At 37.6% G+C, this 15,098-nt stretch overlaps 1 protein-coding gene across 2 annotated transcripts in view; it reads left to right on the top strand.

Annotated features, from left to right (window-relative positions):
* Positions 1-11,547, top strand: part of dhx57 (DEAH (Asp-Glu-Ala-Asp/His) box polypeptide 57) — a 124,702-nt gene extending 113,155 nt beyond the window's left edge. For both annotated transcript variants that reach the window (XM_060831702.1, XM_060831701.1), the window contains exons 22-24: positions 363-497; positions 4,723-4,923; positions 10,788-11,547. In XM_060831702.1, coding sequence (XP_060687685.1) covers positions 363-497; positions 4,723-4,923; positions 10,788-10,931 — 480 coding nt within the window. In that variant the 3' untranslated portion in view covers positions 10,932-11,547. The remainder of the gene's footprint in view (positions 1-362; positions 498-4,722; positions 4,924-10,787) is intronic.
* Positions 11,548-15,098: the final 3,551 nt, after the last annotated feature.

A 15,098-nucleotide genomic window follows, 5' to 3' on the forward strand; every position in this document is an offset into this window, starting at 1 on the left:
ATGAATTTTAATAGCACCTTCTAAGGCCCCCTAATCCCATAACAACCTTGTTACATTGGCTTAGTACTGGACAGAGCAACCAGGAGGTGGCATGTTCCATTTTTATTTTGAAATAAAACAGACAATTTAAAATATAGCCATTATAAAACCTTGCTTTCTTGACAAGAACTAAAAGAAGGCGGTATGTCAATTGACATGAGGAGGATGTGTGAGTATTTAAGATTTCAAGGTTATTATGAGAATCTAAAGCCTCTAGAACTGTTCTCTATCAGAATCCAGTGTCTCTGTGAGCATTGGAGAAAGGTTACAATATGCATCAACAATACAGATCAACCTGAAAGCTTCATTTTTATTGCATTTAGGTGACCTCTCCTCAGAGTAAGTACGCAAAGACTATGTCTGGTACAGTGAAAGTACTACCAAAACCAGAAGAACTGCACTTCATCACAAAGAATGATGGAAATGTCCACATCCATCCTTCTTCAGTGAACTATCAGGTCAGTGTGTGTGGATATTTCCCAGTGAAAGGTTGTATGAAAGCCATCAAGAATAGATCAGACCACAGGGCATGAAAAAGGATGGGAAGGTCTTCTGTTGAAAACCTGTTGTCCTATGGGGAAAATGCAGCATATTGGCAAGGGCTAATAATGCTCATTTGAAGTCAAACGTAGATACAATGGGCCAAGTGTTGTCCTTCTGTGCCCTAACACTCCTGTGATTGTTTGAGACTGTTTATTAACTGCTTCATTAACTATTTGAGCAATTTGACATTGGCCAAATGAACATTCGCATTATTTAAAACTCTAGTAAATTTAATCTTAAAATCTTACAGCACAGCAGAGGCTATTGATCCCATCATGCCTGTGATGACACTTTGAAAGATATTTCCAATGGTCCTGAAAATGTTTTTCTTTTGAATATGTATCAACTCCCTTTTGAAAATAATCATTGCATTTGCTTCTACCACTCTTTCAAGGCAGTGCATTTCCAGTCATAGCTGTTAGTATTTTAAAAATATAAGTATCTTCAACTCCCCTTTGGTTCTTTTGCCCATTATCTAAAATTTGTCCCCTTTTGGTTATCCACTAGAATCAATTTCTCCTTATTTATCTTCACAAAACTGCCCAGAATTTTAAATACCTTTAAATCTCCTTAACCGTCTCTAAAGACAATAATCCCAAATTCTCTAGTCTCCACTAAATGATTAGGTACAAGTAATTACTACAATGCTCTATGTCAGTATTAAGGGTATTTTATGAAGTTAAACAGACTCCTGTTACCAGGACAAGATGTTGCAGCTTCATTTTTGTTTCCTAGCAATGAGTCAAATGATACTTATTGAACTTCAAAGTGACTTATCAAAGCATATGATGCATTTCTAAAATGTGATAATCTGCTGGACAGATAAACAAAAAAACTTTACTATAAAGTACCTTTCAAATCCACAAGACCGTTAAAAGACAATAAAATATTTTTAAATTGTAGTTACAGTTGCAATGTAGGGAAAATGTGTCCACCGTAGTTATGTCACAAACAGCACTGACCGTATAATCTGATTTTGTGATGCTGCTTTGAGGGATAAATATTTGTCAGACACTGGGAAGACCTTCCCACCTCTCCTTATATCTATTAATGTGGAATATTTTACATTCCCCTAATCTCTTGTAAGTTATTATTCATTTCACAATATTCTGAAAGTGAAAACTTAAACCATAATATTTAGTCTGTTGAGTTCAGACTGCTGTACAATGTGCCCAGAAGTGAGCTCAAAGCTTTTGTTTCTAAGGTGTACTTTGCTTAGTTCACACTTCACAACTGAAGTAAAAATTGAATGGGCTGGGTAACATCTAAAGGGTTTCACACTGTGACCCTCAGTCACACTTATCCATGCATATTGCTTTTTGCATTGGAAATACTTAAATTCAAAAGTGCATGGCAACCACTGGCCTCTTGATTGAAGCCAGCTCCTGAATTTGATGAGAGGGATACTAACTAAACCCAAACTGGTAGCTCTCATCATTTCTGCTACATTAGGTAATTCTTCAGCCTTGACCAGCTTTTGCATTTGACCTTAAACATCATCAAAACCAAGACAACGCATCAATGATAATTCATGCTTTTATAACACATTTTAAATGTAGTAAAACGTTCTCAGGCACTTAACTAGAGTGTATTCAGGCCAAACCAAGCCACATAAGGACATTATAGACCCAAGTGACTTGGTTAAAGAAGTAAGTTTTCATGGAGCATCATTAAAGATGACATTTTAAAAAATTGAGATTTAAGGAGCAATTTCCAGAGTTTGAGCATTTTTATAATGTCCCTCTACCCTGCTCCACATTTAATAAGGTAACAGCTAATCTGATTTTAGCCTCAAATCTGCATTCATTCATGCCCCTGATGATCTTTCACCACCTTGCTAAACACAAATCTACACCTTAAAAATGTTCAAGGACACTGCTTCAATCACTTTGCAGGAAGAAAGTTCCTAACACGCATAATCCTCTGAGAGAAACAAAATTCACAACATCTGTTTTCAATGAATGACCTATGATTTTTAAACACTGCCCCCTAGTCGTAGTTTCTTCCCATAAGAGTAAACATCCTGTCTACATCTAGTCTGTCAAGATGCCTCAGAATCGTGGATGTTTTATTCAAAATGCTTATTACTCCTCTAAAGTTCAGTGCATGCAAGTCAACTATGTCCAATCTTTCCACATAAAATAAGTCCCCAATTCAAGGTACTAACCTATTTATATCTTTTCAATTGGTCCCCAAATCTAACTTAGAGATGAGGTCGCACTGGTGACAGCCTGACAATGACTCATTTATTCTTACTGTCTACTTTCTGCCAGTTGGTTTAGTACATGCTAGTATATTACCCCAATCCGATGTGCTTTAAATTTTATTTACTAACCTCTTCTATTACACTCTATCAAAAGTCTTCAGAAAGTCCCTTTGTTCCTCCTTATTGACTTTGCTTATAACATCCTAAAAAAAACTATCAGGTTTGTCAAATATAATCTCTCCTTCATAAAATGCATGTTGTCTCTGTCCCACCACTTACATTCTAAATATCCAGTAATCAGATCCTTTATATTAAATTCTAGCTGACAACAAGCTATTGAAAATTAATAATGCATTTCAGAAGACACCAGGTTTGGATGAAAGCAGTGTATTTGAGGGTTATGGTAGTGGAGGAATTAATCCAAATTATGAACATTATGACTGGACAGATCCAAACGTGAAGATGTGAGTTTTAAATTTAAGACTTTGCTGTTTTGGGAGTGAATGTAAGTCAGCAGCCACAATACTAGTTGGTGAACAGGAATTGGTGTGAGTTAAGAAACATGCAGCAGAGATCTGAGTGAGCTGAAGCTTTACAGATGATGGAAAGTGGAGAATTTATCCAGACCTTTAAAATAGACAAATGAGGTAACAGAAAGATGGGCGAGGGGGATAGATTTACCAAACAGAAAGGGGGTGAGGAGGGGCAAGGCACGTAGGAGAAATATTGTTGACTGAAAGGACATTACAAAAACCCGAGTAGAAATAGTAATGAAGAAACAGAAAAACAGAAAATACATCAAAGAAGGAAAAAATTAAAAGCATTTTTAAAAAGCACTTTGAAATGGAGCTAAATCGGTTCTCTTTCACACGTAATTGATGAGCTAAACAGCCATGCTTTATATAGTAAATTTGGGTAAATCTATCTTAAAAGGATTTTCTTTAAAATAAATGCTTGACATTATGGTGGATCTCTCCACAACCAGCAATAAACCGGAGATATCTACACCTAAATTTCTAACGAATTTGTTTTCCTTCTTTGTTTACAACTACACAGACTAGAACAATTAAAGTATCTTTACAGGGGGGAGAATATCTCAGTCAGTCTGGCAACATATGTGGAAAAGAGTTAACATTTTTTTTAGTTCAATTACTCCTCTTCAGTTCCTTCATTCCAAAGAAGAGTAATTGAATTTGAAAACCTAACTGTTTTTCTCTTTTACAGATGCTGCCAGACTTGCTGAGTTTTTCCAATACTTTCTTTTATTACAGATCTCCAACTTCCGCAGTATTTTGCTTTGGTGACAGAAGATAACACTTTCTTCTTGAACAGAAGTTTGCCTTCAGAGTTTTCATAATGTCATTGCTTCCCTGAGGTAGATTAACTTAAATTGGGCACTTAGCTGAGTTGTGGCATTGAATATGTTTCCCAAAACCTCTGTTACATTGGTGCTTCAGGTGTCAGCTGCAGCTTAGTGGTAGCAAATGTGCCTCAATGTCAGAAAGTTGTGGGTTCAACCCTCACTGCAGCGACATTGGCATTCCTAGTCTAGTGCTGAAGGTAAGTCTCCTTTGTTGGAGTTGCTATCTTTTGGTTGAGACTTATCACTAAGGGGCCTCATGTCTCAGAATAAAGAAATCTTATTGCTGTTTTTGATGCTTTTCTGTGTACAAATTGGCTACCATGTTTCCTACAATTACATTGTAGTGATTACAACTCAATGACAGTTCATTAGTTGTCAAGTGCTTCTGAATGTCAGGAAATCATAAAAAGTGTTACACAAGTTTTTTTTAATACTGCAATGCCATTAAAATCTCCACTAAAATTGAATCTTAGGCCTATACTGATCAATGTTTATAACTCGCATAATGCATTTCCAGTGGATCTGTACAACAAACATGGATACTAAATCATCCAATATATTTGGATTCTAGGTTCGACACTTTGAAAGTCCTTATTTGGTATACCATGAGAAGGTGAAAACCAGCAGAGTCTTCCTGAGAGACTGCAGCATGGTTTCTGTATACCCTCTAGTGCTGTTTGGCGGTGGCCAGGTCAGTGTGGAACTTGAGAGAGGGCAGTTCATCATCTGTCTCGACGATGGATGGATTCGATTTGCTGCAGCTTCCCCTCAGGTACTGAAGCTATTTTCTTCTGTTGGTTGATGGTAATTTGTTATTTCTTTGAAACATGATTGAAATTGAACATGGTTCCACCAACAAAAACTCGATCTGCAAGTCCCTGCAGGCTGTACACCTGATCTGTATAAGTAGGAGGACCCTGCATTCCATCATTGTTAATACTAAATTAGCTGAATCAGCTAGCCAAATATTAACATTTGGGACGTTAGAATTGTCATCATTGCTTTTAGACTAGAAAGGGGAAATTGTGGTCCTAACCAAAACCTGGAAATTGTTCTTGGTGAGAACAGAAGTGAGGTTGATAATACTAAGCTAACAGTCTGTCAGCAAGCACTGGTGTCCATGCTTGGACAATATTCACTTATGGCAGGCACTAAAAACCATTTGGCCATTGAACTGTATTGCAGCAAAAATCAGCTAACTATTGAGATTATGCAAGTTAGAGAAAAAATAAATTGACAAATAAGATTATCATTTGAAACCCTTTTGACCAACAGTTCTCACAGTATGTATCCTCTTCAGAACTGAATCTCAATTTGACCTTGCAACTAATCTGCTGTTTCTGAATTGTTCAATCTAACTTTGAGTCACAGCAGAAGAGTTGAGAAGCACCTAGATTTCACCTACCAGAACACTCACCCCCACCCCCATTCCCATTATCACCACCACCACCAAAGCAAAGCGTGCAGATAGATGTCCTACTGAAAGTTCTCTACTTTGATATAGTGTTTCTGTGAATACTCGAGATGGCCTCCCTCCTTTTCACCCATCTCACTTGGTTTTGTGCCTGAGACTGTTTGTTTGATTTTAGCTAAACACAGGAAGGTATTTTCTGTCTGCAAATCAAGCCCATTTCCTGTGTTGGATCAAATAGTTGTTTTCTTCTTATGTCACACACTTTATTGTGTACGATAGCAGTGTTTTCCTGCCATAACTTTCCTTTGCAACCAACTTACCAAATTGTGTCACTCTTTATTTTCTTTATCCAGCTGCAAGGTACACAAATACGCACTGTAGATCTGTTTCTAATTCAGTTGCTCCTTTCGTGATCTCTTTAGAAAACCTATCAAGGACACACTTGTGTTTTCCATTATACATTTCTACAATTGCCAGTGCAACTCCTGGTATCAATACTTCTGTCTTTTCTGATGAACTATCAGACGCATACTAGAATATTCCAATGCCATTGTAAACTTCTGTTTCACTTGACAATTACTCAACACATGTTTAACTAAAATCTGTGACTACTATTTCTCAGCTTTGTGAATTTAAAGCACTTAAACTTCAACTTCTGATTTGTCCCATGTCTGACGCCGCTGTTAGATTTTGAGTGTTAATTAGTGCCTTCATGCTCTGTGTTATAGCGGGCAGCTGTAATTTGTTCATTCAGCTGTTTCCTCCTCCAAGTTTCCCAAGTTACCCTCTATCTCATTTTCATTAGTATCAATGCATCCCACAGCCATTGACTTGCTGTTTCTTTCCTTTCTTACTTGTTAAATACACTCATTATCTAATCCCTTATCATTCTGCCAGCTGCAGATGCATCTGTCTATGACCGTATCAGTAAGAGAGACCACCACACATTCCTTGTGGAGACAAAGTCCTGCCTTCATGTTGAAAATACCCTCCAATGTGTTGTGTAACACTTCAAGTCATTCTGCTATAACGCGCACTTCATCAATGCGACATCGCTGTAATGCGACTGATGAATTGTGGACACTGTTTTGAAAGTGCAAACTTTTAAAACTGTGGTGGCTGTAATGTGATTTAAGCACTGCTTCTAAGCGTGATTTTTCTGTAGAGCAGGGTTGCACGAGAGTCCAATCATTGCATTATAGAAGAACTGACTGTATCACCATGCTAAATGGGACAGACTTTGAACAGATCCAGCAACTCAAGACTGGGCATCCATGAGGCATTGTGGGCCATCAATGACAGTAGAATTGTATTCCAGCACAATCTGTAACCTTAGGCGTGGCATATTCCCACTCAACCGTTACCATCAAGCTAGTGGATCATCCTGGTTCAATGGAGAGTGCAGGAGGGCATGCCAGGAGTAGCACCAGGCATACCTGAAGATGAGGCACCAACCTGGTGAAGCCACCAAACAGGACCACTTGCCTGCCAAACAGCATGAGCAGCAAGTGATAGACAGAGCTAAGCAGTTCCACAACCAATGGATCAGATCTAAGTTCTACAGTCTTGCCACATCCAATCGTGAATGGTGGTGGACAATTAAACAACTCACTGGAGGAGAAGGCTCCACAAATATCTCCATCCTCAATGATGGAAGAGCCCAGCACATTAGTGCAAAAGATAAGGCTGAAGTTTTCGCAGCTATCTTCAGCCATAGGTGCCGAGTGGATGATCCATCTCTGTCTCCTCCGGTAGTCCCCAGCATTGCAGATACCAGCTTTCAGCCAATTCGATTCACTCCGTGATATTGAGAAACGGTTGAAGGCACTAGATACTGCAAAGGCTACAGGCCCTTACAACATCCTGGCAAGAGTATGAAGACTTGTGCTCCAGAAAAAGCCCCTCCCCTAGCCAAACTGTTCCAGTATAGTTACAACACTGGCATCTACCCGACAATGTGGAAAATTGCACAGGTATGTCCTGTAATTAGCAGGACAAATCCAATCTGGCCAATTACCACCCCTTCAGTTTACCATCGATCATCAGTAAAGTGATGGAAGGTGTTATCAAGTGTATCAAGCAGCACCTGCTCATGATGCTCAGTTTGGGCTCCACCAGGGCTACTCTGCTCCTGACCTCGTTGCTGAATTCCAGAGATGAGGTAAAAGTGACAGCCCTTGACATCAAGGCTGCATTCGACTACGTTGGCATCAAGGAGTCCTAGCAAAACTAGAATCAATCAGTATCGGGGGCAAACTGTCTAGTGGTTCAAGTCATACCTGACACACAAGAAGATGGTGTGGTTTTTGGAGATTGGTCATCTCAGCTCCAGGACATCTCTGCAGGAGTTCCTCAGGGTAGTGTCCTAAGCCCAGCCATCTTCAGCAGCTTCAACACTGACATTACCTCCATCATAAGATCAGAAGTGGGGACGTTTGCCAATGTTCAGCACCAATCACTATTCCTCAGTCAAAGCCTGTCCACCATCTACAAGGCACAAGTCAGGAGTGTGATGATGTAATCCCCACTTGCCTGGATGAGTGCAGTTCCAACAACACTCAAGAAGCTTAACACCATCCAGGACAAAGCAGCCAGGTTGATTGCCACCCACATCCAAGCATCTGCTCCCTTCATCACTAACACTCAGTAGCAGCAGTGAGTACTATCTCCAAGGTGCACTGCAGAAATTCACCAAAGATCTTCAGACAGCATCATCCAAACCACATGACCACCTCTATATGGGAATACTACCACCTTCAGTTTCCCTCCAAGTCACTCACTATCCTGACTTGGAAATATATCACCGTTCCTTCGCTGTCAGTGGGTCAAAATCCTGGAATTCTCTCCTTTAATGGCATTGTAGGGCATTCTTCAATAGGTGGACTGCAGAGTTTTAAGAAGGCAGCTCACCACTACCTTCTCAAGGGAAACTAGGGACAAGCAATAAACCTGTCTGGAATACTTTGCTGCACTAACACTGATGTGGAACAATGTTCACCTGGGAATTTGCTTACTGTGAACGTAGAAATATGTTTTTAACCTTCATAGTCTACTGCACTTATACCGTGTCATCGGGATATGGTTCAAAGGGATCTCAGTCTGCATGTTCAATGGATCTTATCAGTGCAGAGCAGAAAATTAATAAAGCAACTAAATTGTGTTTGATACTTGAGTCAGTCTGCACTGTGTATATTGTGTCCATATCTAATCCTAATCATGTAAATAATCTCTGTTAGTCCACAACAGACCCAGAGAAGAAAATAAAGAAATTACTCTGTGCCAGAGGACTTCAGGAGTTCAAAATTTACATCTGCAGTTTTCACTCAGCATGTCTCAATTTTCTCTGATACTGAAATCCAGATTTTTATTTTCTGGAATAATTATCTAATTTGTTGCAGTTGTTTTTGAATTAATAATTGCCATTTTGTCCAAATTCATAAATATATTACTTTTGCACTTGAGTAATATTTCTGTAAATTAGTTTTTATCGTTGCACAGAAGCTCACACTGTCTCCACTGTGTTCTACAATTTTTGACACAGTGAAATCATTTATCATGATCTGCAACAACTCATCCCTTTTGAATCCTAAAACAAACTTCCCTGTTCCAGAAAGAAGACTGAGATAACCTAATCCTTTCATTGCCTCGATATTTCTGGTTGCTGTCTTTCATATCATTTCAACAACATCAATATTCATTTGGTAATGTAGGAAAGAAAACCATTCACAGTATTCCAGGTGCACTTACACTGATGATTTGTAAAATGGCAGACTTTCCTCGATTTCACTTCAGTAATTGTCAATTAATAATTCCAACACTTGATGTGTGTTACTCATTGTCATGATTGCTTTAATTTTTAAGGTTCCAGTATCTCCATGCATTTTCTGTACACATTATTTTATCCCCATTTACGTACTTGTCTCCTTCCTTGATTTTGTGTCTGCGTATGAAGCAGTTTGCACTGCTCTACGTCCTAACATCTGCCACCTGTCACAAGTACATGTTAATCCTCTTGTAGCTTATCCTGGTCAGATTTGCAATGTACTGTAAGGTTTGTATCAAATTTAACCACTGTTCGTAAGCTCCAGATCATTAATAAAGATTTTAAGAAGAGGTCTCATGAAAAAAGGAATCCCTGTAGAATCTCATTGGTAACATTGTTTCATTGTGTATTTATTGTAAAATACTTCCATCGATCCCCGTGTGCTTTTTTTCAGCACTAGCTTTTCCAGTAAATTTGTATCAAAAATCTCATTGAAATACAAATGCATTACATGCTGCATGTTTCTTTGTTATATTCTCAAGAAAACCAGTAAATTGGATTGCAAGATTTCTCCATTGTAGGTCTGTATTGCCTATAATGATGATCCTATTATACAAATATTTCATGAACTTACCTGTAATAGAAATCTTCATAATTTTTACACATGATAAATGTCAAACTCACTGGTTCTAGCATCCTGGGTCATTTTTGATTTTTTTTTAATTTGGAGCAACAGGTCTTAGGGGTATCTCTCTTCTGTGATATTTGGAAAATTTGTTCCAGAGTTCCAGCACTTTCCGCCCTTAGATCCTCAAAAATTATCAGTATCATTGACTCAAACAGGACTTGAGTGAATATTTAACATCTGATTTTCAACTCCTCTTCAGTGGGCTACGCTGGAGTTATAGATAGGAATTGAACAAATTATACTTACATTTCAGCAATTTCATTCTTTAAATCCATGGTATTAAAATAAGCTATTGCATTTGACTTAATGAGATTTATAGATTCAGGGTACAAATGGACTCTTGAGGTTATGCTGAGAAATAATCTGGTCATCTAAACTTTTAATATTGTATAGAGTTGCTCCAATTGTAAAGAGATCTGAAATTGTTTTCGGATTTTCTTTCCCTTAACTTGCTGGACTTTTTTCTGATTTATTACCTCTTTCAGTAAATTATATGGCTCCAGGTGGGTGTGATGCACAAGAGTAAAAAATGAGGTCTGCAGATGCTGGAGATCACAGCTGCAAATGTGTTGCTGGTCAAAGCACAGCAGGCCAGGCAGCATCTCAGGATGCCTGGCCTGCTGTGATGCACAAGACACCACAACTATGTGAAAATGCTAGATTAAACTTTCTTTTGCTGATACCTTTTCTTAGGTTCATGTGTATGTATATATGTCTGCCTAAGTATGCTGTTTTTAACCAGTGTTTCTTTTGCCTCTTGTACTGTGTCAGATTGCTGAGCTTGTTAAAGAGCTTCGCTGGGAATTAGATCAGCTGCTGGAAGATAAAATTAAGAAACCCAATATGGACTTGTGTACTTGTCCACGGGGATCGCTCATCATTGACATGATTGTTAAACTTATAACCACTCAATAAGAACCAAGCTGGGAAAATGTTATTTACCAAGATGACATTTAGATGCACCGAGAACTTGGAGGAAGAACTGCTCAACCATTTGCACTATCTTCCTAAACACTGGCTACTGAATTTCAATTTCCTTGTAAGCATTTAAAGTGATGATAAAAATGATTGTGAACTGGTTGGTCTAGCTATGTCATGTATGCACAAGTTTTTGAATCATTGAAACAAACAAAACCTACAGGGTTGATTTAATAAATGATATGTGACTGACAATTCTGAGCTACACCAAGTTTTTAAAGGAAGTTTAAGGAAGTAGAACATTTTTACTGTTCAACACGATGCATTTGGAAAATTGCAGAAGTGGATCATTATGTTTACCAGCCAAAATCTTCACATTAATTTAAATGAGGGCTATCAGCTTCACTTCAGCAGCATGTAGCTTTTCCCAGAAAAATGCTAACTTGCAAACATTAGTTTTGCATAATGGAGTCACTGCTGCTGCATTTGAGATTTTGGTTATTTGGGCTGCTCTCAAAGTTTTTGAATCAGGTACAGAAGAAATATAAAATGTATGACTGTCACACTTTCATCCCTGCGATACAGGATAAATAAATATTTTAAGAACTAAGAAATAAACATCTAGCAATGCTATCACTGGAGTGATTAACAATGGTGTCAAAGTTATTGCATTTTTAAGTGTATTAGCATATAAATAGGTATCATAAATCCTTAATTATAATAGGTTTTGTAGGAATTACAAATATCTGTGTTCTCTGCTGCCTACTCCTTTTAAAATATTTTTTAGATTCGCTACATAAAAGGTAGTTGCCAAATGGCAACTTTCATGGCTCAAACCCAGTTTTACAGCTGGAGGTAACTAGAACTTGATATGATTTTAGAGGGGTTAACTTACTGGACAACTGAGAAGCCTGGATGAAAGTTCTGATGAATGTCAGACATTTAAATAATAAATCTGGAATAAAAAGTTCATCTGAGTAATGCTACCATGAAACTACTAGATTGTCATAAAATTCTATCTAGTTCACCATTGACCTTTAAGGAAGACCTTTCCTTCTCACCTGCGATTGACCCATGAGTGATTTCAGACACACACACTTGCTGAACTGTTAAAAAGCAGTCTGAAATGGACTAGTAAGCCACTGAGTAGTACTCAAGAAGATGGCTTGAGTATTGGGGATGGATAATTGCTGGCCTTGCCAGTGCTTGTGAATGAATTTTTATAACAGTTAAATGTCATCCAATGACTGGAAAAATGAGGAAAGAATGATAAGATTCTTAATATTAAACTTAACATGTCACATTTGAAGAGCTCACCACAAAAATTGGGTTAGAAAGGGTCATGCAATCACATATCATCTTTTTTGATCTTGGGCAAAATCAAAGCACTCTTTCACAATTGTTGTAGTTTAGGGAATGTGGCTCACAGCAAGGTTCCAATATGTTAAATAACCAGATAATCTGCTGTAATCTGTAGGTTGAGTATTAACTAGAATACCAGTTTAGCTCTTCTGTTCTTTGAAATAGCGCCATTGGATCTTTTGCATTCATCTAAGTATGCAGGCATTTAACATGTCATCTGAAAGATTGCAATTCCTTGAGGAAAAGATGTTTTTTCCAACAGTTCAGGAATTTCTCCGTTCTGCACTGAAATGCCAGCTGAGATTTTGCACTCAAGTCTCTGAAGTGAAGCTCAAACTGACAACTATCTGGAGACGGGGCTACCATTCAGCCATGTCTGAGACTAGGTGAAGTACAGCTTTAAATTTTACTTCCTGTTTACAACACAAGCTAAGTGGAAGGGATTTAAAAATAAATTGAGATGTAAGTAAGTGTGAAATTTCAAAATAAAATTTAACATCTGAAACGTGTAGCTATGCCCTTTTTGAATTGAACTTTGACTCTGAGCAATTCGAGCTGAATGACAATTAGTGTATCAGTAATTTTTCTCTACCCCACTCACCATTCCTGTCCTGAATGATTATTTAATAGGCAGTGGCCCTTTGGCTCAGGCAAGTCCAGTTAATTGAAACAATGCTTTTCAGGATGAAGATCATATATATGATCAATATAATGCTTTAACCACACTCTCCACTATTCCTGCCAACTTTCAGAGCTTAAAAGGAAATTGTATGTTGACAAAGAATCACAATTCATAGCCATATTTTCAATGCAATTACAAATGTATTGTGACTGTTTAAAAATTTAGATTTTTAACTTATTTGTACTGTATTCTTTATCTCTATCTCATTCTCTCTTTAGATATATGCAATAGCTTTACATCCAGGAACACCTTTGACAGTTCCACTGTTGAGATCAGTAGTCTGAAGATCTGTTGTTCTGTTGGTAACATTGATATTGCTTATGTTTGGTGTATAGACAAGCGGTACAGAATCTGCTAGACAGCTAGGTGGACACAGCAAGACAGAGTTCCCTGCTGGATATAGTGATACATTCAGGTTGAAATAGATTAAGGAACAGTTAATTAAAAACATGCCTTACCCAGATGAGAAGCTAAATGCCTGTTTTATTATGGGTGCATACACCCTTTTCCATTGTTCAGTTTTCATAATGATGCCTTACTGTGTGGTCACAACAGCTGACTGAACAAAGCATTTGGAAATCTCCAGGGAAGAATCATGTGGTTCACATTACACTGTTTGGTCATCTTTCCATTTGACTGTGTTAACCACATAAGAAAACTATGCAGTAGCACTAATGATGCTGTATGTTTTTTCCAGACCATATCTGAAATAAACTGAGGTATCCTTAATAGTACACATTAAGATGATCTACACCATGGGTTGCATGTTTCAAAAGAAATTTATCTTATTTAAATAGTTTGAGAATAGAATTTCAACTTCTGGTGACAAGACTTAATCATACACAACTGGTTCACCAGCTGCAATTTTTGATTGATTTCCTGAGTTCAAGTCACATCAGCCAAAGACATATCAGAATAGGTTGATTGATCCTGTTCATATTAAGCAGTTCAGATAATTCTGGGAGGATTTCATTCATCTCAACCAGGACAATCTTACCATTTCCTCTGCTGCATCTAATTACATATTTATTATTCAAGTCTATCTCTCTCTATGAAATGAACAGTCTGTATGTTCAGTAATTGGCCTCCAGCCATTAAAATCAACCTCCTGGCTCTTTCTGTCTGATGTATGAACATCTCTCATTTCTTCCTAGTCAACTACAGCTACATCACATGAAGTGATCAAAGTCACTGTACAGTTTGGTCAATGTTAATCCAGACTTGTTATAGAGTTTTAGTTGTATACTTTAACAACCCACTGTGAATTGATCAGGACTTTGCGTTGGTTGGTCATGTTAAAAATCAGATTTACCAACACTTAGAGCCTTTTGAACTTGGCCAAATGCCTTCTGGATGCCCATGTCCACTTTCTCAAATAAGTCAAGGAGTTTGGTCAGGATCCAAATGCTGTTGTGATAGTTGTTTATTAGGTAATTACTGTACAGAATTTTCAATTTTGTCCTAACAGTAAATAAAAATAAAATGCAGACATTCATGATTAATTTTAGTTTTTTTGTCAGTAAGTATATTAAACTGTTGCTAATCCAGTAGTATTTCCCTAGTGTCTATTGACTCCTTCATTAATGATTATCAATATCTCCCAAACATCCTGTATGCTATCAGTTCTATATGGGATTTGTTTAAATGCCTTACTGCATATCTAAACATCAACACAGATGAATGAAAGTCATGAATTTTGTCTTGATCATCTAAAAAAAATTGAGATTTTTGAGATTTGTATTTGTCCTGCACCAGAAGCATCTTCAAAGATATACCATAACAGGGTAGTGAAAATGCACTGGAGGAAAGATTGAGCAATTTATCCTAACAAGAACTGGTTGGGCTCAGCATTTGACAACATATTTTACCCTTCATTTGGAGGAATCAATGGATCTGATCAAAGAGGTAGTTATGTAAAGTGGCAATGATCTTACTGCTGATTAGACAGATTTTTACTTGCAATTTATTTACTTGCTAATATTCTTGGTGTTGATTATTTGATTGCAGTGGCCAATCATCAAAAATATTAACATATACTGACCTATTACAAATAATAATCTGACCATTCAGCATCAAGATATCACCCATATTTCCACCCTTCACTCCTTATACATCTCTTC

The sequence above is a fragment of the Hemiscyllium ocellatum genome, chromosome 10 (genome assembly GCF_020745735.1).
Source record: "Hemiscyllium ocellatum isolate sHemOce1 chromosome 10, sHemOce1.pat.X.cur, whole genome shotgun sequence".
Taxonomy (NCBI): domain Eukaryota; kingdom Metazoa; phylum Chordata; class Chondrichthyes; order Orectolobiformes; family Hemiscylliidae; genus Hemiscyllium; species Hemiscyllium ocellatum.